The sequence below is a fragment of the Exophiala aquamarina genome (genome assembly GCF_000709125.1).
Source record: "Exophiala aquamarina CBS 119918 chromosome Unknown aczIA-supercont1.6, whole genome shotgun sequence".
NCBI lineage: Eukaryota > Fungi > Ascomycota > Eurotiomycetes > Chaetothyriales > Herpotrichiellaceae > Exophiala > Exophiala aquamarina.
Window position 1 is genome coordinate 1,958,402 of NW_013550582.1, and position 25,332 is coordinate 1,983,733.

At 51.3% G+C, this 25,332-nt stretch overlaps 4 protein-coding genes across 4 annotated transcripts; 2 read left to right on the forward strand and 2 right to left on the reverse strand.

Moving 5' to 3' along the window:
- Positions 1-7,366: 7,366 nt before the first annotated feature.
- A1O9_08052 (uncharacterized protein) lies at positions 7,367-8,098 on the reverse strand (the record flags this gene model as incomplete). Its single annotated transcript, XM_013403607.1, has 3 exons — positions 7,367-7,433; positions 7,483-7,913; positions 8,036-8,098. Coding segments are annotated over 3 exons (561 nt in total), but the record flags the coding sequence as incomplete, so codon positions are not given.
- Positions 8,099-9,547: 1,449 nt separating this feature from the next.
- Positions 9,548-10,391, reverse strand: A1O9_08053 (uncharacterized protein; the record flags this gene model as incomplete). The annotated part of the gene is made up of 2 exons (XM_013403608.1): positions 9,548-10,165; positions 10,221-10,391. The coding sequence occupies 2 exons, from the start codon at positions 10,389-10,391 to the stop codon at positions 9,548-9,550; spliced, it is 789 nt and encodes a 262-aa protein (XP_013259062.1).
- A 9,359-nt stretch (positions 10,392-19,750) lies between these two features.
- On the forward strand, positions 19,751-22,210 carry A1O9_08054 (uncharacterized protein; the record flags this gene model as incomplete). The annotated part of the gene is made up of 5 exons (XM_013403609.1): positions 19,751-19,890; positions 19,968-20,090; positions 20,141-20,885; positions 20,939-21,190; positions 21,242-22,210. The coding sequence occupies 5 exons, from the start codon at positions 19,751-19,753 to the stop codon at positions 22,208-22,210; spliced, it is 2,229 nt and encodes a 742-aa protein (XP_013259063.1).
- An 876-nt stretch (positions 22,211-23,086) lies between these two features.
- Positions 23,087-24,511, forward strand: A1O9_08055 (casein kinase II subunit beta; the record flags this gene model as incomplete). The annotated part of the gene is made up of 1 exon (XM_013403610.1): positions 23,087-24,511. The coding sequence occupies one exon, from the start codon at positions 23,087-23,089 to the stop codon at positions 24,509-24,511; it is 1,425 nt and encodes a 474-aa protein (XP_013259064.1).
- Positions 24,512-25,332: the final 821 nt, after the last annotated feature.

The window sequence follows — 25,332 nt, forward strand, 5'->3', positions numbered from 1 at the left end:
CATCACTTGGGTTCCTCCTCGCTGCTTTATGCGTCCTGGATAGTACATATAGTGAGTTTGCGCGATATCTAGAAGAAAAGGTGGGCTGGCTCCATCTGCGAACACAATATGAGACATTGGGGTGCCCGATAGCATCCCTCGCAGGACCATACCTGCGGAAGCGATCAGACGACCTCTCTAGCCATAGATGGTCCCACTGACGAATCAACTCTGTTAGCCAATGATTAGGAGCACCATGACTTTTCAAGGAAAGACACGCATCGGCAAGAGGGACGCATGCGAATTGCGGGAAAGGGGAAAACAATTTTGTTTGCAACCGACAGCTTCAGGCCAGCAAAGCCAAAAATCCGAGCTCAAGGCAAGCCGCAAACACATCGTAGCCGCCTGCCTTGCTGAAGGTAAGGCGCGAACAACCAATGCGACATGCAGGAAAGCCGTTTCATACTGGCCTGTCGACTTCTGTTCGGAGTAAAGGACAACAACTCTTCGCGCCTCCTTGTCAACATGGTTATCCGTAGGCGGCCTTGAAGTAGTGCATACCCAGTTCACACCGCGTTACCTCGTCTTCAATATGTAGGCAGCAACAGGCCTTGCTAGGTCCCCTAAAGTAGGAAAGGCACCTTCGATATGAGATGGATACTTTGGTCTCCACCGGGTGTGGCGCGAAGGCAGGCTCCGTACGAGTACACCACATGAATATGGCTTTTGTTCGTACTCAGGTACGCACACTATGGTGGAACATGGTCTGAACTCTGAAACGCTCCCTCACGGGGCTATCCTAAGACACGGATGTGGCAGTGAAATCGGGGCGTTCAAACATGAAAGTCTGAGCGACCAAGAGCAAGCGGGAGACAGAACCTTGGCTCAGGCGGCCTTGCAGAGCTCGAGCGGCCACATCATTGAATGAAGTAATCCTTGAGGTGGGAGGCCGTATGTTCTAGGTAAAGCAGTGCAGGGGAATGGTTCCACCAAATTGTCGCAGTGACGTATGGTGTATGGAGTACAGAGCACAAGAATGAAGTTGGCTCAGGCGTCCTCCTAATCTCGTTCTATGGGGAAAGCGGACGGACTTCCTCCCACACGCTCGTCCGTGATCAGGGGTGGGCTTCGTTAAACAGTCCTGATATGTCCACATAGCTCTTCCCATCGCGCTGTGAGATGGGTGGGGCGGAGGGATCGGCAAATTCAACAGCACAAGAGTGGTTTTGTAGGGTCCCTTGGCGAAGGTCTGGCTGGTCATTTCGGAGAGAAATCTTTGAAAAAAATGGCATCAGGCCCTTGCTGGCCAACATTTCGTCGCCGAAGTACGAGGCCGTCGGATTGGGGTATTAGAATTGCCTTGCATTTTGCGTGGGGCGTGCTGCTTTCAGATACATTTCCCGAAGGTGTCTTTCGACTCTCGTTCGATGCCATTTGGCTAGAGCCTGCTTCCCGAAGTCTGCGAGGTCCGCAGAAGCTTGTCCAGATAGGAGCGCCGACTTCTGGCGGTCGAGCGCCTTGCATTCCAGAGAAGAAACGCCTGTCTTCTAAACAAAGCAGCGAAAACTGGTAATGGCATTGCAGGCGACAAGTCCTGCTTGACCACAACGAACAATTCGAAATAATCGTCGTACTCACTCCTCACAGTAACATCATCTGATGACTATTCAGAACAGGTAGGCAGTGGTATGAAAGTTATTAGGCTGCCCTTTGTAGCGGCCACAACCCGCGTTTCGGACTTGGCTAGAGGGGAATAGCCTTTGCCAGAGCCGTCTCAAGAAGGGTTTAGGGGCCACTGCGCTACCGCGGGCGTGTTATTAGTGCTTTAGCAAGAGACAACATATTGACATAGCCTTAACTATGTTAAACTAGTGAGAAGACTTCCACAGTCAAGGTTCCCTCATCGCGCCCTCGTATTTCGCGCTTTAACTAGTTGAAAGAAGCAATTGAATTTCGACCTCGCAGGTGAGACTTGAATACAACTTTCGCTCCATCGAAGGGCTGCTGTAGATGTGCGTCTCGTAGAAATGATTGATCATGCACAAGAATGAGAGGCCCGCATAGTGATGCCATGAGTTGAAAATAGGACAAAGTCAAATTATAGTCCTCTAATATAGCAATAGGCATGCCGTCTTGATAACAATTCCCATGACAGTAATAAACCCTTCCCTGAAATCAGGGCCAGAGAAAGTTTTAACAGCCAGGTTGGAGCTAGCCCCATGACTAGGTACAATAGCCTCAGGTCCAAATTTGCAATGCCTGTTTACTCTGTTCTTGCCTGGCAGGCTAATGGGGACATTGGAGCGCTCACAAAGACTTCGAATTATTGTATTCGGCATCATGCGGCCATGTAGCGGTAATCAAGATCTTTCATATTTCATGTACGAGCTTTATAATGATTTACATGTCAAATAGTCGCTGTAATTATGCTTTACCCATCAGGCTGATAATCGATGGCCAGCATGGGTGTATAAGGCTTAAGCCACGCGATAGTCAGTACAGGTGAAATCCGGGGCAGACTCCACCCTTTGGAGATCCACGCGGTCAGCTTCAGCCTTCAACAGATGGATTAGCAGCCTGATTATCCACAACTTGATGGGAGCCTGTCGGTATATCCTCCGCGGAGCACGAAAATTCCGAGCAGATTTCCTGGTTCGAATAATGCAAGCGACTACGCGTCGGCTCTGCGCCTCGAAGTTGAGCACCCTTCGACGTCGACATGCATTTTCGGTCTCCGGGTCACCCGGCCACACATTGGCAGGGGGCTTGTGGAAGAATGGCTTGACTTTGTTCCGTATTGCTTCCTACAGCCCGTGAGGAAAGACGGACGCGCAATCTTTGATAGCCGGGATTTAATGCAGCTCCATGATAGTCTGTACCCCGGGCGTACTGACAAGTATTGAATAATACTGCGGGCTTTAACACTTGCCAGATGGGTGCATTTACACTGGTTGTGCGCCTACCAAATCAGTGCCATAGTGCGAACGCGATCCAGGGAAGAGTTGAAGCTGAATAACAGACTGATGGTGGAGTTGGTCGATACGCAAGACTCTGTCCGTGTACGCTTGAGCATGCCTATCTGGGAGGGAAATATGCACCGAGAGCAGTGCGATACTACGCCGCAGTAACAGGACGCATTGCCAAGTGACTTTCGGGCATCAGTATTGCGCGGGGGGGGGGGGGGGGAGGCAGCTAGCACCAGAGCGCTCCCTACGGAGTGCTGTAGACTTTTCCAAGATCGGCCTGACGCAGCGACAGAGAGTCGTAAATTTTCAATTTTTTACTGGGTGGGTTAGCCAAGGCCTCGCTACGAGCAACTGACCCAACAACGACATAAAACGATAGGCATTTGGCAAGGTTTCATTGCTTGTGATCCTTTCAGCTCCGGTGCCTAGGAGTGCTTGGGATAACGCGAGCCTCAGTCAATCTCTCAACGGAGGCTTGGTTTTTCTGTTCATACCTCCGTATGCAGCAGAAAAATTGAAAGGCGACCTGCATCGTCGCATTCGGAAAGCGGCTCATCTAATGAGGAGGGAACGTGTCAATAATAATGACGACGGTTTCGGTGCCTTTCGTTCTCCATCCGGATACGAGCCTTCCATCAATGCCGCCGCCGAACAGGGCCAGTGAGTTTTGGCCTGTATGGTTGCACTCCAAGGCTGCTTTTAGGGACGTATGCGAATGCGAGGTACGCAGTGATCCCTGGCGCGGCCAAGAAAGGCCGCTCTCTTGGGACACATCTGCCTCGTTCCGGAAACCTTCCAGATACGGAGCAGCCACGGTGAATGGGTGGATTCGCCCACAATTGAGGCCGTCGAAATAATAACACAAGAATGATCTGTTGGAAAAGTTTCATGCCCGCGGCAGAGCTCGCAATGATCTCTCAACCAGGTTAACACTGCGTTCACGTCAAGGTCTTGGGAAGGGGACTACCTCGCATCCAAGTGGCACGCCTCATTAATTTTGCGTGTTTAGGCACGCTATGTAGTCTTGGGGATTGTCGCCGGGCGGCAAGACCATTGGCACTTGAAAAAGCCGAGGAACCCCAAAGACCGTGATCGTTATTGCTTGATTCAGCTCTTGCAAGAGGGCAGGACAAGACCAATGCCTGAGCCTGAGCCTGAGCCTGGTTACACAACAAAAGACGGCCGTCTCCCTCACAAGCATGAAAAGGTTTGAATAGCAGGTATCCACGCAGAGATGTTGCTGCAGGATCCCTTATAGGTTTGGCGTGGAAGGGAATCTGGAGGTCTAGTCAGAGTGCACAGTCAGATGCTTGGAATGGCTGCCGAAGGGACTTAAAACCCGCGGCTGAAGACGAGACGCCATTGGTAGGTGGGAGAACGAGCAGGTCATTCCCGAGTTTCTCATGTTCAAAAGCCGTGGGCAGGGCGTCAAGGGCTGGTCGCCTGCATTGATTGCGCGAGAAGCTTTGCATGGTGATGAGACCAATTCTGCCAGTTCCTTTCGATGGCTCTCGGTTACGGGTTGGAAGCGTAGTCAGGATTGATAGACAGCTACTTGTAGGAGGGCTGAGTGTATACAGTACATACTCGTACGCGCACTCCGTACCGTTCCAATACTACTCTCTAGTACGGCTAGGGGCCTTAGTGGGCGGGAGTAATTGTCATGTTGCACAAATAGTAAAGAGCCTGCCTGCGAATCTTGAGCTAGCCTTGAGCTAGCCTTGAAATTTCCCAGATGGGAAGTCACTCTCCAAAGGCCAAGTGGGTATTCGACGTGTGCGTGTTCGAGAGTAAATTGGCAAAAACCCAAGCCAAAGAACGGCGAAGAAGACAATGTTAGAACAATTATCTTTCGTACTGTGTACACCGTACCTCGTGCCGAGTCGGAAGATAGTGCGAAGTCGCAACGAGGAGCAGGGCCCGCTGGTCCGGTCCTTCTGCTCGCATTGGGAGATGACTTGTGCAGCTAGGCGTGTTAAAGAGGACGCCCTATGCGAGTGCGCGTCGGCGGCATCTTAAGCACACGTGACGTGTCACGGCTAGCATCTCCCTAAGAATGCTTCTCCGATTACCAGCTCATGATGAATCGGCAAAATGCTGGGGCTCCCAAAATCCACGGTGTCACAGTGAACCTCGTACAGAGGCGTGACTGGTGAGGGTGAGGGTTTAGGCGGGTGCAGGCGTGGAGTTGCAGGCATATATTCCATAGACCGTGGTACGCATCTGTACACGAACGCGGGACCGTTGGAACTCCAGCACAGTCCCTAATAGTCCCTAAAATTGGCAGTCGGTGTGGCTGGTTTCAACTGGCCCAATGTGCCCCGCCCCTGCCTTGTGTCAGGGCGACACTCGTGACCCGACTCTGCTCCCGCCAGCGCACTCGCCGCCTTACCGTCCAAACGACAGCAGGGTTTCCGTGCACGCTCCTCGCTTCGTCCGGGTCCTGAGCGACAGATGCACATTTAGGTGCGTTGGGTATCGGTCCCGCAAGGAGGTTAGGGATCCAAGTTCCATAATGTCCAGATAGGTGTACCTTGCGGAATTGCTTCGACATCCGCTGTGGGACGGTCTTGCGGCGTCCTACAATGACGTCGCTGTCTTCCTTGTTGGCGACGAGGGTGTGATGTGAACGAGCGGCAACTCCTTATCTGGTGGCAGCCCCCTCCCTGTTGTACCTATGTACCTATGTACGAGTACATACATACGTAGTTCTGGACGGAATGTGATAGTGCATTTGTCAGTGGTTTTCGGCATGTTCTCCACAAAGCGCAGTTGCAGGGTACGAGTAGGTTTCAGTGCTCGCGCCATTGAACGAATACTAAAACTCTGCCCAGGTGGCATTCAACGTATCAGTCTCGAGGACTCATGTCGGAAAATGGTATCACTACTCAATTCGGCAATCTCGACATGGTTAATGTCCAAGTCCTGTGGATTGAACAACAAAGCGTATCGACGTGCGCTAAATGTGCCATCGCATTTGTCAAGCCTGTGTAAGTAGTATCAGTACGGAGTATACAATCTCCATAATGACACGCACGGAGTTAGTGGTCCCTCAGCTTGTAGGGCTGACCAAGGTTCCGGAGACGACGAGTAAATCCTTTGCCTTGTCGATGTCGCCGACTTTGCCGGACCTTCCAGCCCTGGCCTCGGGGGCAATACAGGAAATAACGATCGAGCTGTGGAGCGATCAACGAGGATACCCATGCGGTCTTGTACGGTACTGTATCGTATTTCATACTAGCTAGCTCTTGGGCTAATCCATAAACCTCATATGATTACCTACTCGTTCTGGCTCTTGTCTATCATATCGAGTTGGATCAATTGAGTAAGTATTTCGACCAGTTGGAAGTCGCCTGCACAATTCCCGACGTAGCTCAAATTGCTACGTCCTTGATTGGCAAAGATACGTAGAATTGTGCGAAAGCCTACTTGCTATATCACTAAATTCAAAGCGACGACGTGGAGAGGATGATGCGGAGCCATCTGCTCTCGCCCAAGCCGTCACGTCTCAAACTATCACGTTTGGTACTTGCCCTCCATAGCACCAAAAAATCCTAGTGGTCCTGGTTGACAAGGAGCTGCGTCACGTCAAATCCCACTGCTTCGAGCCTTATGGCTGAGCCGCCAACGCGTCCGCTTGGCACCGGATTTAATAAAGCCGTGAAATGGTTCGGAGCAAACTATTCTTCAGAGGCGGATTTGCCACCCACCAAGATGTAGTCTCGCGCCTCAAAGATTGCCTCTGCATCACCTGACTGGTCAAGATCCTACGTGGCTAGAGCCGCCGTCTAACATCATCGGGACATGCCGGCCCAGGAACTCACTCAAAGCGATGCTGAGGCACAATGCCAACAGTGCTGATGAAAGCTTCCAGGAATCTTCGCTTTGAGTGGCATGTATAGTATGTGAAATTTTAGTACTTTCCCTTAGCCGTAGCATCGGTGAACCGATCCATCTCCAGATATGCTCTAAAATTTCCTGAGTCGACGGGAGGCGACCCAGTGGTCTGACTCAGCCAGATGCTGTACTGGAGAAGTCCGGAGAAGCAGGAGAACTGCGCTTCTTGGAGACGTCCTTCCAGAGCTAGGTCTCTCGTTCGCAACGGGAGCGAAGTCCCATCCACATCTAGCAAACTTTGGTTGCCATATGACTGGTACCAAGCGACCCTGTGCCTAGCAAGAGTGCGACATGGCAGAAAGAAACACCTACCGTTGACTCTCCTGTCCGGAAAACGTGCTCTTTTGTCTTTGCAAGGAGGTCACTAGAGATTGGTGTCGCAGTTTGCCCTTGGCTCAAATTTAGACTCTTGATGGAATATTGGAACCCTCTCTGTTCTGACTAGCCGACGCCCTCGCAGACACTGCAATCCGAGTAGGGGGAAACTCTGGCTTCGTTGGAAGGGTGGTATTTTCTGTATGCGGCGGTAATGCATATGCGCTGAGTGATAAAAGCTTCAGGGTAAACTGCCCTTCCTGTGTGCCGAAGAAACTCCTCTCCCTGTTAGCATGCGAGTATTTAGGCGGTCCGATCAACAAACCTCCTGATCATGATGCTGATCCTCTTGATGTTGTTTAGGGCTAAACGTTTGGTTTCGTTACTCGGTTTGCCACGGTATGTGGATTGGAAGCTATCCCAAGGGGCGAATAACTTCACTTCGGACAACCCAGCAGAGTCATTTGTAGAGCAGTCTGTGGTGGAGAAATTATATTCCCATGAGATGGTTGATTGCTCACGACCATTATTTGGATTTGGGGGAAGGACGTGGTCTTTGAGAATCAAGGTATAGACCTTACGGTCAGATTGCGAAACGTCGAGGGCAATCTCGATGCCATTGTAGGAGGTCAAATCCCACAGTGGCCGCCGATCATCACCTCGTGTTCGTTGTGACGCGAAGCCGGCCCCCCCTAAGGCCTGAATGTCGAGCAGTCCATGGAAGTGCGCCCCTTTCGTTGTGCAATCGAGATAGGACTTCGAAAATCTTCCCATCAGTCTTCAAAACATACTTTCAAAGCAGATCATCGTGTGCAGAAAAAGAATGCCAGGGGAGACCCGAGGAATTCTGACATGCTGTGCACGGCAAAGCCTCGTACCTTAGATAGACCACCCCGGACCCGATCATCACTGGAAATCCATTGATTAGGGCCCCAACCCCTAAGACAACGAGATTCCACACTTAGTAAGATTGCACCACAAGAAAATGGCTTCGGAGAAGCGGCGTGGCCCACACAGTCGAAAATAAACATGGCTTACATATTCAACCCAAAAAGTTCTCGATGCTGGTCAAGCTCAGCCATGATTCAGGACGAACTCGCAAATTGATTACTGATTGATGCTAGACGGCGGGTCGATGCAGACTTCATGCGCCTGCTACAGCTCCTAGCCTTGGGACAGTGGTACCCGGGTTCCTGAATTCCAGGGGTAGTGTGAATAGGCGATAATCAAACCATGGGCCTCGACAGAACACATGCAGGAAACATACCACGAGGAGGCTGACCTCCTTGAAAAGGGCTTTGCAAGCGATGATTCGTTGTCAAGCACAAAAGATTCAGTTCCAGCTGTACGCCAGAGGATACTGTTGGTTTGGAGACTAAGCCGAATGGAGAATGGAGGTTATCTAATTAGTTGATCCGTGCCAGTTGTTCCTTCCTTCTCGACCTGTCAACGGCGGCAGTCCCACCATCCCTGCCTCAGCCCTAGGAGCTGAAATCCCTCCGATTACACTATCCCGTTATCCCACCCATTCTTATCTCGATGCCGTTCAATTTGTTCCCCGGAATCAGTCCCGAGTAGTCCACTGTTCTCCTCTACCCTGCGTGTTTGATACCATGTCAAACACAGAAATGCGTCCTACTCTACGACCAGGGCAAATAGACATACCCAAGTAAGTCCATAAGTGCCAATAACATCACGTCTAGTTGGTGTAGAGGAATCATAGACACGTCAAATAGGCAATTTTCGCAATTATACTGTATTTGCTCTCCAGTCCATTTGCCATAATGGACTGACTCTACTAGCTCATCCTTCAGAAGTGCTGCTCGTTGCCAGACCAGCGCTAGTTGTAACATGCAGGAGAATGTAGGGCTGCTCCAAGGGTTGGAGGTAACCTTGAGTTCATCCCTTTCCCATCGAAGGGCCTCATTGATCTATCCTTTTCCACGTGAAAGAGGTGGATACCATTGACTTCGTACAAAATAACAAAACTCGCTACAATCAAATTCCTGCCAATGCCTACACCGTGATGCGTTTGAAGCCATTCCAATCCAATCCAAAAAGGATCCACACTAACATTGAAGAATGTCTCCAATGTTGTCTGTTGCCATGGCTCTGGCTTTACCGACTGGAGAAGACGTGTCGTTCAAGAATCATGCTTCCGACCTCAGTTACAGCTGATGTCAAAGAGGTGAATGTTCGGGCTCGCCGCTCTCGACACGGGGGTGAGCGGTACATCAAAATAGTTGGGTGAGTTGTGTGCCGAATCCAATGAATATGGATCTGTGAGGGGTGGTGTCTAGCCAGAGGATGTCAGCATTTGAGCTGGTAGTTTGGAGCCGTCAGGCTTGAGAACATTGTATGGTGAATGAGCGGAGAGATCATCTTGTGGCTCAAAAATGTGGGCTTGAATATGAACGAGAGAAGAAAGCGGTGGGATTTACATGGGAGTTGGCCCCGGAATAGGCTTGATTGGAGGGCACTTCTAGACCAGCTAGCGAAGCATAGTTCATGCTGAACGGGCTCATCAAGTCGTCATCTGCAAAGAGATGCTCCTGCTTCACATACGTCGACGGAATCATCGTCGGTAACGTTGGTGGCAGAGTTGAAGGAGTGAGATCGGCAGGATAAGAATAAGTTGAATAGTAGCCAGGGTGAGTGTCGTAGGTCACGGGATGCTGTTGTTCGTACTGTAGATAGCTGGTAGTGGGTGGATATGAAGAGAAGGTAAATTGTGGAGTAGAGTTAATGGAGAGATGGCGTGCTGCTGGAGTATCGAATAGCGACGAATGGTCGTCTAGGGGTAGTAATTCTGGCGAACCTCTCTGCAAATCTTGAGATACGCTCGATCTTGATGTTTGCCGGGCCATAGATTGAGACTTTGCCTGGGTCGACTCCCTCGGAGGTGGAGTAGCGAGTTCCGAATGAGACTGTTCAGGAGAAGCAGATGAAGATCCGGCACGGCGCTCCAAATCTTCCAGTCTTCTCTTGAGCTTTTTTCGATAATTCCGCTGACTTGATGTTAGGACCGTGAAACTCCAGGGCACGGGCGATCAGGGGACTCACCTGAGCAATGCGATTTTGGATTCGCCGCCTTTCAGCGAGGTCGGATATCTTAGTCCAGTCTTCGTTGGGATTGGCAGACGCACTGAAGGCCGAACTGCTGGCGTGTGTAGAAGCATATCTGGTGTTTCCTGCCATGTTGGACGGGTAGGAATAACTCGTACTCCGTTGCATGTTGCGGGGTTGTAGAGTGACGTTGGGAAGTGGAGTGTTCAAGACAGGTCTTTGGTTACACGCAGGATGATGGTGAAATGTTAGAAAGATGAAGACGGGGGCGGGTGGGCAAGTCAAAGACTTAATAGTTGAGTGTCGGGTAACTGATCAATCATATGGATAGACCATGGGACGCCTACGTCGGGCCCTGATATATACGTGCGGAAGGAAACATAAATACAGCCAGGCTCAGAAGGGCATGGTCTTTGTGACAGGGGTGCCAGGGACTCGACACAAAAGTTCAACCGGGGTTAAGTTTGAGGTGCTGGGACTCTGGGAGAGTTGCATGGGCCACATGTCCATACCTCGCTCTGCTCGGTGACCCATGCCCTGCCTTGCGAGGCGGCGGACGGGAGAGCAGGGGTGGATGAAGAATTGGTAGTTGCAGGGGAGGGCAGACCGCCCCCATGAGGGATCCATGTTCCTGCTGTGTTGGTAGCCCCCGTACCTCGGAGGCGGGCGAGCGAGGAGGAACTCAAGGACCCAGGAGCGAGGTGGAGGAGTCTGGGAGGCTTGTGAGCGAACAAGACCGCCGGGATTGACGGAAATAGGCCTGGCAAGGTTATCTTTGGGAACACACCATTGGTGGAGGATGCAGTTTTGGGATGGATGAGGAATGGAGGACGACGGAGTGACTTGGTTGCAACGTCGTGGGCTCGTAAGGCAGAAGCTTGGTGTTTGCTGCGCCCCAGCAGCCACTAGGCCTGATGGGGACCGACCAGGCGCTGCTTTTCTCTGGCGATGCGGTGTAAGGCCAGAAAGAACAGGCCGGACAGGAAGGAGGTGAGTTCGTGTTCGTTCATCGCGGCTGCTCGGGCACTCGTCAACCCAAAGGGCTTCCTTCCGCCTTTGCTGCAGTCCCTTGCGTGCCTTCGCACCTTCCCACACCGTCCTCGTCGACTTTGTGACTCGGCGCAGCCCTGCCAAATTGCACCCACTGAAACGCCCTTTACCACTTACTTTTCAAAGTCTAGCCTGCCACTGCCAACACCTACCATTGCGGAGTACTACGATTACAACAGCACTCGGTACGGAGTCACCCTACTGACTACGGAGGCACTGCCTGGTGTGAGTGTGTGACTCGACCGCCGGTCAGTCCCCATCCCTAACCAAGATAGGTGCTTCGTGCTCTGGGCTTCTACTTAACTGTCATTCCTACGAACGGCTTGCTCAGTGTCCGCTGCTGGAAGTCTGGTGCCGCTCAACCGCCGCCACCCCCTACCAGCAGCATTTATCCCAAGCAAGCACTACGGACTCGAGCCTTGATTATTCGTACTGCTGCGTAACTCATACACCTGCCAGGGCAACATCGCTAGAGCACTCCGGTGATAGGGGGTTTGGTCCTTCGACAATGGATGCCATCTAACTCCTGCCCGTTTGCCCGTTTGCCCGTTTGCCCTTTTCGTCCCTTCATGGCGAGCACTAATGACCTCCGCAGCAGTGAGTGCATTCGCCCACATACCCGTTTAGAAGAAGCACGTACGCTATAACGGTTACTGGTGTATCATATAGCCTGCCATGCTGCTTGTTGCGTGTTGCCACCTGAATTCGTAATCAGTGCTTTCTCGGTCTCGCGTACTCGGCACAAAAAGATCTGGAGACGGCACCAGCTCCCCTGACTTAGAGTTCACAACGTCTCCGACAATAATGCTATGCGCCATATGCTAATTGCCTTCGTCATCGGGTTTAGCGGCCGTGGGGACAATCAATCCTCCGCGCCTTGAGGCTTAGAAACCGATTTGAATTACGAGGCGCGCCAATCGTGTCCTTCGGAATGTGATGCTGGTAACTGGCTCCGTCCGGCAGAAACCGCGCCCAAGGATTTATCACTATTTCCATCAGAATGCACAGGGTTTTGTTCATAGCCCGCGGAGCACCTGTTGGCTGATTAGGATATCAACCTCAACCAGATTCCGTCACTGCGCGTGCACAATTGTCGGATGAGTTCACCACAAGATACCCGAATGCCTCCGGGTGAAGCCAACAAGGCTACTATGACATAATTGCCTCATCAGTGTCATGGCTGCCACCTCTTATGACCTGCTTAACCTGGACGTATGAGTAATTGCAGCAGGATTGACCTTCTCGTCACTCTCATAGCGTTCAGGCATACAACTTCTACATACTCCAGCCCATTTGACTAACCAATGAACTGGAAAACCCACAGACATGGACGGTTGCCTAGATGGGCGATGTACGAGATTATTTCAATCATGGGTGGTTCGACCGGCTAGCATGCTATCCTACGCCAGTTTCTCCTGTCGACATGTGGACGCGGCTGTCTACCTAGACTGTCTTTATGGTGAGCCTGCCATGTCTAGGGCGCATTTTCCGGATCCTTTGGCTCTGTCAGGACCCATCCTAGCATGTTCCGCCTCACAGCACCCTTCTAAAGCAGCAAGGCTCTCGTCCAGCATCTGCTATATAAAACGGCGTCGTTCAGCGTAATGATCCTTAGAGACCCACTGAGGATCAGCTGCAAGCGTGAAGGTTCTGAACTTACACTAGAATAGCTTCTAGGTCGATGTCTGTTGCAGGTGGCTACGGCGCGTTGCCTAGGAACCATATCTAAATTTGCTACAATTTGGCGTATAGTCGATCGCACACAAGCCACCACAGTTTCATCCTTCAAGTACCGAGGTACCCCGTGCTCTATTCGGGGCGAGATGGGCCCAAAAGAGCATTTACCTTACTAAAATGAGCACACTCGTGCCTATAATATCCTCTACCCAAGCCCCCTTCCTACTTGAGATGGAATTGCAAATTATTTTGCCTCCATATCGATACATACAGACCTGATTCGTTCAGAGCCCGGCGGATTGCCGCCTGGCAAACATGTTGAGGTGGTTGGAGACTTGACTTTCAGCAGCGCCCACCTCGTTTACCACCATCCAATAAGGAGTTAATTCTACTAGATCTCCGGCCATGGGCCGATTGCTGCTCTGCTTCGGTCACTCCCAGGGGGCTTAGAGAAGTCATCAGTTAATAGGTTGGTTGGACTTGTGGGCACTGTCACACTTCTTACGAGTCTCTGTAGAGCTCAGGCCATTCCCTGGAGGACCCAACAGGCTGGTACTGTCGCTCGGCACGCTGTTGTGGATACTTAAGCATAAACTCAACAAAAGGACAGCTTTCGGGGCACGTATCCTCCGCGCCCTGGTCGAAAGCAAGACTGCAAGGGATGTGATCGGTGTAGAAGATACGGTGACTGTCATCACACCTCTTTTGCTCAACGCGGCCGTGGAATTTGAGCCATGCTCTGGCAGAGACGCGTACTGCTTCAGCGTTCTATGTACATGGACTTCAACTGCAGATGTCGCGTAGCTGCTCCTCTGGAGCACGATCTGTCATCGGATTGCATATTTGTCGCTAGTAGTCAGTGGCAGTGCCTGCTCTATACTCCGTATCTTGATCCTCCACAGGGTTAGGGAAGAGGTTTTTGATTCGGACCCAGCGACTAGAGAGTGTAAGAGTGTATTTCCAAGGGGGCGGTCTACGGATCGAGACTGCTGATTACAGCGGGGTTCAGAATCGGGAGACTGCATCTGTGCGGCGCAACGTTCGTGTGACCAAACTAGTGCTGTTGTATCTGTGGACGTACCGAGCACCGATCAAGCCTCAAGAGGCATTTCAGATCTTTTCGGGCTCTCCCAAACTACGCGAGATGGCTACTCACTGGCATGTGTCCACCAGGAGCCTCCTGACCTGAGAGTAGTATCGGGAAGCCTCGCCATTTTCCCCTTGTGGTAATTGAATCCTGGGAACAAGGGGGAATGTTCCGACCAATGGTACCGCAACTTGGCCGTTCAGCCCTAAGGGAGGTTCGTTTCCTGGATCGTAGGATCATTAAACGCGCCCTAGGGAGCGACTAGCATCGTTTGGGTATGTTGACAGCGAGCATGGCAACCACCTCGGCCTCAAGCGTGGCTTCTATTACCAGGGGGCCAGCGCCACGCGGCACCGACAAATCTTAGCATGCAGCTAGACGGGCGCCAACGCAACGATCGTCCGTCTGCATCGCCCTTCCCGACTGATGACAAAGGTCCTCCCAAAATAAATCGGTGACTAGTTGTCTTGCCAATCCACTCGCACGGAGTATCGTGTCTACTGCTACCTCGTACCCAGTCACTCTTACTCTGTCTGTATTGAGGTTGCTACATTAGCACCACCTTCCAGATTAATCTCGTTTGTCCTACCGTTGGCCAGGTATGCTTTGCTTGCCTGGCCACGCCATTCTCCTTCGCGAGGCTTCCAACCTTCCAACCTTCCAACATTTGCTATTGGAGGACTGTGGCCAAGGCTCAAGGAGGAGTACGGAGTAGTACATAGACCTCTTGGACGGATTGTGCTAGGCCAAAAGCACCAGGCTTTTGCCATTCAGGGCACAACCAGCTCATATTGGCATGGCTTCGCCCTGCAAATTTGGGGCTCCTGAAGCAGCCCTCCCCACCACACCGAAGATCCTAGCCTGAGTTGAATTTGCGCTAGCGGGCCTGGTATACGAGCAGAATGAGATTTGGAACATTCTGCATTTGTCTTAATTTCTCTCGTCCATGCTGTTGAACGCAAGCACAGGGCTGATGCTAATGGTGTCAGGGTCAGAAGAGCCGCCGTGTAACCAGCACACTGCCGGCCCCCTTCACGATTCTCAGGGCTGATCGCCCCGTCGAACTATCCTGCTCTGGTAGTAGGCGCGCGCTGTTCTATTGGATCGTTCACTAGCGTGGAACACCCATGGGGCCTCCGCTCTAGAGGTTCTTCGAGAGTTTGTGGGAGCACCGCTGCCACACCCGTGAGTTGCCTAAAACAACATCCTCGCATGCCCTTAGCCGTGATTCTACGCTAGAACACCCACCGCGCTTCCTTCGGCGCTCATTGGCAAAATAACCCTGCAGCTCGCCCATTATTCAGTGAACGTTTCTGGCATGTACTACAGTGTAAGGAGCGAACCTTACTCGCACTGAGTTTACGGCCTTGTGGGAATAATTGTTCCAGGTCGCCAACGCGAGGTGCGAAGTAACTTAAGTTCTCCGTCATTGATACCCTCTGTACGGAGTACCGTGTGGCCAGCAGCAAGTGTGATGTAGACATTTGCCCGCCGGCAAACACGCTCCAGCGGCGGTGCTCTAGCTCGAATTGTCCTTAGCGAAACAGCCACATCAAAATATAGTTTGCCCCTGGCTGCAAAAGGCTCAAAGGCGGCTCAATTTGTCCAATTAGACAAAGCCGAGCGGCAAGTGCACCATGATCTCGGCACGGCTACAAGGTTGCCTCTTATATCACATTACTATACAGAGTGTTTATGATTACTACCCTCACAGTTGAGTACTGTAAACGGAGACCAGCTTATGGCGACCTTCGGCTAATATTTGTTTCGAGGATTTAGGGCTGTGTGCGGGACCCATTTTCCAAAACCCGTTAGTCAAGCATATGGGGGCTGGCCTCCATCTTGGTTGTCTATGCCCTTGGTGCAGTCCAATTTCATGGCCCAAAGGTCTCATAGAAACATCCTCGTCCTCGACTGCTTCCAAGTAGCTCCCGGAAATGACGTGTACCGCTTGACAGCTATGTACAGGATCAATTTCATTCATCTATGAGATTGCCTACAGTGCTCGTATGGGAAACGTGAAACGGAGGTCCCTCTCATCACCTTAGCCATTGTAACAGGATGCTAGCCGATCAATGATGGCCGGACACGGACAAGGACGGCAGTTGTTGCTCCCACCACAGTCACCCATTCCATCACCTTGTCGCCAAGTCAAGGATCATACCGAATCCTGGGCTCCTGGAGGCCATGTTCTGCATCTGGACCAAACACCCCATAGAATCGTTGCGAAATGAGCAGCAGACGCAGGGGTCCCTGTCAGAAGGATCCCACCCTGTTCAATCCGGTGTGTATGTGTGGGCGGTTGCTGACTTATCCACTCGACCAGTAATTGGTTCAGGATACCAGCATTCAACTGTAAGGATAGTTCCGAGGCTTGCTATGAGAAATCCCGCACCAGAGAACGATCCAGTGGACCGAGTCTCCTTCACCTCTGACATAATATCAACTGTGAATAAGATATCGACACGTGGAGCCGACGAACGAGGACTATGTACCTCGTGGGCGTACCTCGCAATCTTCTGAATGGTTCTCTGTTTACGAAGAATTGGACCTTTTGGTCACTCATGTCTACAGCGGAGTATGTGGATGACTCCAGAGAGGCTGCAGTCGTAGGGCTGGGATGGAGTACAGGTTCCTTCCGTGCCTGTTCCAGATCCCCAAACGTTCCTCCATTCGCTTCGGGACACGTCTTCTCTGATCCTCCCGGAATCGCACAGGATCCCTAATTGTTTCCACTCAATGTTGATTAGAATCTCCAGCTCGTGAGAGAGCTCCTTACCACTTGGGGAGTGGAGAGATACCGTGGCCACTTGCCTCCTGCGAGGTACTCCGTATAGCTGATCTGAATAGCCTTTGGCCATCAAATACTGCCGTTCCGGGGCTGAAATCAAAAAGCCTTGGCTACCGTCAAGCATTCTGCTGTCAGAACACTAACAAGTGAGTTCCTTGGACGTTGGAACGGGTGGCAAAAACTGATGACCAACTCTCCATGATCTAGTGAGATGCCAGCCTATTCGCGACGATCAACGCCATTTCCTGTGTGTGGATCCATGACCTTGCAAGCTCATCGAGGGTATGATGCTAATGCCATTGAGGATGAACGTGTACGCTGGTCTCCAATACCAGACGTAGACTCCGCCATTTGCTGGGACATCATTTCTCCTCCTGCCCTGCGTTTTGACAGATCACAGAGGACAGGTGACAGTCTAATGTTGTAGAAGAATACGATGGAGCGTGCCTCGATGCTGATTGACAGAGTCGTCACCTTGCATAGGCAGCATTCACCGAGGAGGGTGGGCAGCAATTCAAGGTTAGGTCCATGCAGGAAAACTAAATAAGAACGGAGGTGAAATCGCTCCTCAAGGGGTGCAGATACCCCATAGGCGTTCAGTAGTAGTTGATGCAAGCACTCCGTATTCCGTACTTGATGTTGAATTCGTCTTGCGTTGGGCGAAACGCCCACGAACACATGTCACTTCCCCATGTCCGAAGGATTCGGTATTGTCTACGGGTAAATTGGTCCCAGCGGTCCCTTGGGAACGAGAGGGTGTCCTTACGCAGGCAGATTTGGCATCTTATTCGGTCCAGGCTGGCGAAGTGCTCAACCTGCATCAAGTCTGTAATCTGGGAACAGGGCTAGAACCAGCTGTTGGCATCTCGGCTTCGTTCGCCTATTACCTAGCTAATCCACGATGGCTGCCAATGAAACGACTTCCAGGCCGGACATGCAGATTAAGATGTGGTCAATATTCTGCAATCAAGTTGTTGACGCCAGGATGTGCTTGTCACACAGCCCAGAGGATCATTTGTCCCCTTTCCGCGGCACTGCAATCCTGAAACTCTGGCTGCATATTTAGACGTACGGCAACTGTGAGGACGCCTCCGCGACGAAAGATTCATTTCCAGCAGTCACATACTTGGTGGGGTGAAAGGACTAATGGCAGTTCGTGTGTAGGTTTGACGTGTTATCAGATTGGAATGGTCCGCCGGCAGCAGTCCGGTATTGGGTTTGTTTCAGAATTGAAGGTATGCATCCGCGGGTCAACCACCTGGGATGTGGTTCTTGAAAACGCATCGCAAGGGATATTAGTATTGGTGTTCGCTCAGATGAGATCCTAGTAAAAATGGACACTTCGGGTAGTGATCGAAGGCAGAGCTTCGAAACAGGACACATCGAAGGTTGAGCAGCGCAGGCTTCACACCTCCCGATTCTTTCGCCCGGCGTATGGCCCCCATCATAAGCTTCGAGCTCCGGGGAAAATATTAACCACGAAGAGACGGTTTCAAGTGAGGAGTCTCCAAAACATGCGTGTTTCTCTGAGTCGTTCTTTTCCTTTTTCTCCCCTTCGTTTCTTGCCATGCAGGTACACGACCAGCTCCGTTCGACCCGAAGTACCTACCTCTTGAAGATGCTTTACACTGTTTCCCGTCGGCAAGGGAATGCCTGTGAGAGTCTAGACAAGAGACATATGTGGCCACCTTAAGGCAGCGAGTTCAAAGGACCACCAACGAGGAATTCCAAATCTCGTAACTGAATACTGAGTGGGGCGTTCGTGTTTGGTGGAGGGGAGGGAAGCTGGCAGGATCGAGGGAGGATTAATCGAGCACTCCGTAGGCCCTAGTTCTTGGCATTCGTTAAGACTACATAGTGCACTGTGCACCACAGCGTTGCGATATCCTGCAGCGATACGATCAGCCTCTGTATGCGAGGACCTTAAAATCGATTTGGGAGACCACCAACAGCCCTTTCTTATAGTTTAAAGAAGTAATGAAGTAGATACTCATATAAGGATTGCTTCTTTTATGTGTATATGCATATATCATAGTCGCATTAAGAATACTTTATAGGCGCCTGCTAAGCAGAGTCTAGGTTAGCATAGTACATTAAAGTACCAGACTACCTTAATACTTAAAATAAAATCACTTTCCAAGGATATATTCTATATATTAAGGAGTCTCTCCTCTATATTCTAGTATACTTAGACCATTAGTTATTAAATAAAAAAGCGTTAAGTGAGGTCAAGTGAGGTAAATTCTATAAAGAATGGCTGATTGTATCGCTGTAAGATAATCACAACTTAAAATGCTGGGGAACACTAGTCTTGACGAATGCCAAGAACTTGTGCCTACTGAGTGCACAATTAGGCTACATAAGTCGCCAAAGTGGTGGAATTGACATTGGCAACCCGGGCCTGCGCTGAAGGGACGATTTAGGGACGATTTAGGGACGACTTGGGGATGATTAGGGATAATCTAGGGCTGAAGTTGGGGGGGAAGGGGCCTCGGGCCCCTAGGGTATCACTGGGCATAAGTACTTCACCGCTCAGCTTTCGGTTGGGCGACGCCGGACCTGTGGCATACTTGTCTGCGCGGTCTCTAGGCACTACGGAGGACTACTGGGCAGAATGTGCGCCCCCGTACCCCGTAGGACTCCCTCCGTATTAACTGCTACCCCTCAATTATTGTCGGGGCTACTCGAGTGCCCAGAATTGGCGAGCCTGTTATCGGTCGCTCTTTGGTCAGTCCGCACTCTAACAGTGCAGCCATTGTCGCGGATCCCACCTTCCCCCATATTTTCAACACTCTTTCCCATAATTCCGCCTTCCTCAGGCCCTCTCAGCGTTCCTCTCAACTGCGGAACTATTCCTCCAACCACCCATTATCACTCCACTGCGACGAGCAACTCGCGTGATCCCGACTGGTAGCAGACAACATGACATCCAGCACCGCTGCCTCAGACAATTCGCCCCAGCCAAATGGTCACGGTGAGAAGAGGAAGGCCGATGACAGTGCCAGCAACGCTGGACAAGGACACACTCGGTCCAAGCGGAACAGATACATCTCCATCGCCTGGTAAGAAATCCCCGGTCGCGGCTATTCGCGTCTGCTGCTATAGCATGGCCATTTGTGTTGACCTTGTTCATCTTTAGCAATGAGTGCAAGCGCCGCAAGATCAAGTGCAATGGGCAGACACCATGCCAGCGGTGTGGGAACCTCTCCCTCGAGTGCGTCTACGCTCCCAATTGCTGCACGAACTCACTCAAGGACTCGGCGTAGGTTCATTTTTTCCTCCCTACCATCATTGACTGACCCTAGCTCGCAGTGAATTCCGTCAGATGCGTGATCATATCACGTCGTTGCAAGAACAAGTAAATGATTTATATGCCAGCCTGAACGAATTGCGAAATCGATCGGACGCTGGCTACGTCGGCGCTCTAGACCCCCAGTTCTCACAGGATGGCTCCATTCGCAGCATGTCCATGTCCGTCTCCCGCACACTACCTCCTCTTATCTCGCCCAAGCGACCCTCGAAGGGCCTACCGCAGTTTCATGGTCCGACCAGCACTCTCTATGGATTGGATGTCGCCAAATCATCGTTACAGACAATGGGCATCACGCACAATTTGATCGAAGAAGGTCTAGGCTCCGCAGATAGAAGTCGGGCAGCCTCACCCATTCCAGCGCTGCCACCACATCCATCTAAGGACCCTCTGTGGCTGATCGATTACAATGAAGTTGTGCGAATCCTTCGTGTGTATGAAGAGGAGATCGGCATCATGTACCCAGTAGTGGACACAGACAAGGTCTTACAACATGCTAATGCGCTGTATAAATTCATCGGAGCCTCTCTTCGGACAGGACTTGGGCAGCCGGGTCTTCCCGGAGCAGACACATTTGATGATGAAGAAACCACCATCCTCAAGATGCTTCTTGGCATCACCCTGACTGTCGAGTCCCATGGTCGCAGTGAGCTAGGCCAAAGGTTCTTCGATGCAGCAAAGCCTGCCACCGATCTCAAGCTCGTCACTTCTATCGACCTGAAGTCGGTGGTTTTGGTGGTTCTAACCGTAGGCATCCTCTCCAGGAAGCCAACATCATCCTAGCTAACCTATTTCTGCAGGCGACCTTCTACTTCCAAAGGGACGAGGAGGCCCAAGCATGGCGTTTCATCGGTATCGCAGCTCGCATGTGCATTGAGATGGGACTTCATCGCAAGGAAACCTTGCTCAAGCTATTTACCACTAAGGCTGAATATCAACACGCCGTTCGCATCTTCTGGACGGTGTATGCCCTTGACCGACGTTGGAGTTTTGGGACAGGGATGCCGTTTGCATTGCAAGATGCTGATATTGACCCTGGTCTACCGGAGCCGGTATGTGAAAGAACCGGGCTCATCTTCTTCATGACTGACTATATTTGGCAGGATGAAAGCCGCCCATATCTCAAACACATTACCAAGTACAATCAGATTGCCACCAAGGTATGGTATCATAATCTTGCCTACGATGGAGGTCAGCAAACCAAGAAAGACGAAATTGGGTTTTTGGATTACCAGATCCTGCAATGGTATCAACAGCTCCCTGAAGCCTTGCAATTCAATAGTCGTGATCTTGCTCGCGAGAATGAAATACCCGGGCGCGGCGCTCGACGTTTACGATTGTTGATGTATATGCGCAGGAATCAGGCAAGGATCTCCATATATCGCCCTATCCTCCACTCTGCAACGAGCATTATGGACCATCGACATTATTCACAGAACGTCGTCGACGTGGCCAAAGATACCATCAATACTCTGACGGGGGTGAATCAGATCTCGGACATTTATAAGACGCAACAGCAGCTCTATAACTACTTCCTAGTTCAAGCCTTGGCTGTCCTATTCCTCTCGGTGGCTCATGCACCGGCTGTTTTCTGCTCACAGACAAGGACCGAATTCTATGCTGCTATCGAGCTCATTAAGGGATTCAGCACCAAATCGCATGTCTCGAAGAGACTATGGAGGACGATCCGTGGCCTCAAGGATATAGGTGACAAGATTGCATTGTTGGCACGGGGAGGCCCCGGTCCAAACGATCCTGATCAGGATGCTCAATCTGATGCAGCTGTGGCAATGGCCGGGCTAGCCGGCCATAAAGTGGAATACCCAGGTTATGGTAGCCACGGGCATCGAGCCGCCGGCAATGAGGAGCTCGGAGTCAGCCCAGATGATGCGTTACAAATGACCAATGAACTGACCAGTCTGTTTGAGCTTGCTGGTGGATATGGTGCAACAACTCCTGGACCAGACGCATTCAATTACGTCGGTTCCAATGGGGATGTTGGGCTTGGGGAAGGGTTTAATGTCTTTGGCAACGAGCCAGCACTGACGAGGATCATGAACGAGCTATTTTAGTCATGGGAGGGCTGCTTGGACCCCCAGGCGCTAAGCATTGGCGTTGTTGGTTCTTTGATGAGTCTGCAAATAGATGTCGAAGATTCGGATCATGGAGTACCTCGTACGGAGTATGCGTAGATAACTCCTTGCTGACGTTCCCTCCTTCCCCCTTTCATCCAGCCTCAGGGGAGAGACTGTCACGTGCCGTGCTGGTTGAACGCCAAGACCCGCGTGGACCATCAACTGCCAGTTTCGTCTCTCATGCACGGCAGTGCCCCAAAGACCAGAAAGTGTCCTCTGTCCGGCGCAATCCATCCCACGATTTGAAGGTGCACCTATTCGACTGACTCTACTATATGCAGTAAACTACCAACAACCGTCGACACCAGATGCCCACGATCATTCATAACCGCAACACTCGATAAACCTTCTGGTCCAACCGTACCCGCCCACTGACTCCCAGCCTCAATCAATATCACTCCAGTCCCGCCGGTTGCATTGCACTACTCCTTCCCGCTGTCTACACGATTCGGTACCAACAACATCTCAGTCTCGTGGGATACCTCTCATACAGCGACTCGAAGAGAACTCGAAGAGGACCCCAGATGTCTCTGTAGTAGCCCCTTGATATCGCGCACCCACCCACACCCGTCGGCCAACCCCTCCACCCCACTATCAGTCCTGATCCCCTCCCTCTCCAGCCGTGCACAGAAGCAATCCACACACGCCAAACACGAGAGCGAGTCTTTCTTGTCGCACCGGAACAGCACCAATCTGTCTGCAGAACAAGCCTCCGTTCTGGCCCCGGGCCTGGACAGGCTTCACCTTGAATCTGACTTCTCCGAGTCCCTCTATTACCAACATTTCACCAGCTCCTCCGCGACAATCTCCGAAATGTCCCAGTCGTCTTCGCAAAGCCCAGACAGTTGGATTGGCACCTTCTGTAACCTGGTTGGTCATGAGTATTTCGCCGAAGTCAGTGAAGACTTTATCGAGGATGATTTCAATTTGACCGGTCTACAAGCACAGGTGCCCATGTACAAGGATGCCTTAGAAATGATTCTTGATGTCGAGCCATCAGAGACGAATTCGTCAGCCCTGTCTGAAGAGGAGGAGGAGGAAGAGGAGGAAGAGGAAGATGACGGACTGCTAGGCGATGAATTGGATGACCCTATGGCCAATCAAAACGGGGGCCCCAGAAGACAGTCCGGCGTGTCGTCTGGTCCTAACGGGAGACGGCATGGTCGCACGTCGTCAGATACTAGTGTTATTGAGTCCTCTGCCGAACTCCTCTATGGTCTGATTCATGCCCGATACATCACCTCAAGACCTGGAATTCAACAAATGATGGAAAAGTACGAATTGTCGCACTTTGGCTTCTGTCCGCGAGTCTATTGTGCTGGGACAAAAGTACTTCCAGTCGGTTTGACGGATAGCCCAGGCCAACAGACCGTCAAGCTGTTCTGTCCCAGCTGCATGGACGTATACACACCTCCCAACTCTCGATTTCAAGCCGTTGATGGCGCGTTCTTTGGTACGACTTTCCCTTGTCTATTCTTCATGTCATATCCCGATCTTGAAGTGGCTCCCCTCAAAAAGCGGACGGCCAAGGACTCCACAGCCCAAGGAAACGATGATGCAGAAAGTCTACTCAGTCCAACTGAGACGACTACTGCACGCAGCAATACAGGCATGACTGCAAGTCGAAGTTCTAGCTTAACCTTACCACAAGCTCCACCAATTCCTGGAGTGACACCAACGAAGGATGAAAAGACTTCGCTGGCCAGCACCCTGGCTTCTTTACCGCCTCAACCTACGACCATCAACGGAATGGCCACCCATAATCTTGCACCTGGCCTTGGAAAGGGCAAGATCTACGAACCCAAGGTCTATGGTTTCAGGGTTTCGGAACGTGCCAAGAGTGGACCTAGGATGAAGTGGCTCCGATCCAAACCTGCTGATATCAATCAACTTGACGAAGCCCGGCTGTGGCATGAGCGGTATGGTGGAACTGTCGACGGTGATGCAGATGAAGAGCCGCAAGCATTATCCGGCGACAAAGAAAATGAGAACGCAGAACATGAAGACGCGGATCAAGACGGTGATGCCATCATGCTGACCCAAAGTCAGGGACAGACTGGAACGCGGCCGAGAACGAAACGAGAAGCAGACGCAGATGGCGATGCCCCGATGGAAACTCAGAGTCAAATTCAGGCAAAAGGGAAAGCGAGGCGGAAGTCAGGTGCATCGAGAACCCAAGCCAATGCGGAGGCGGACCACGGTCAGACAAAGACAGAAGAGGGAACTAATTGGATATGAACGATATGAATAGGCAAACGACAAGGAAACGAAAACCTTTGACGTATGAGTTCGAGCTGATGAGCATAACATAACATGACGCAAGAAAGCACGAATTTTGACAGGTCAATGAAAGGCAGAATGCCCAAGAGAAGACGCACGCAAGACGGACTTAATCTCCCTTGAAGAAGACGAAGAGACTATCCGCAAGGGAACCTCCAGCTGGAGCCTTTCCCCTCTCCTCCTCCAGCGCCACATCCTCTTTTCATCTTTTCAAAGATTCAACTGACCCTCAGTCAGCGCATCATACACAACCAGCCGTGAGTGCGAGAGAGCCGATTGATATCAGTATGTCCGTATGTCGATTTATTGGGAGACCGACATGCATTGCATCCAGACGAAAGGATATGTCCTTTTCTGCGGGAAGTGGGATCGTAATAGGGTTTGTTCAGTGCCTCAACGTTATTCAATAGACTGCTCTATAGGCAGGTAAGTAGTCGATTAGAAGAACTGGTGCCGCTCGGTTCGAAATCCCAAAGCCTGCGGTTGCCTAAACTCTGAAGATTTTGTGCGTTTTTTATTCGTTTTGAAAAGCAAACCAACCCGCCGTCCTAGCTAGCTAGTCCGCGCCACTACTATAACAGAGACCAGAGCAAGAAGTGAAGTCCAAGCTACCAAGGGGCAGCGAACCGACGATCAAACATGGCCGGGGAGGGTTATTCCGCATATAAAACTCATATTGCATGGTAAATTGGTTCCTTAGTCCTGTAGTCAAATTGAATTGACTTGACTTGACTGACTGCCTGGTTTATTGTCTCGGAGCTCTAGACGACCTCATGCCT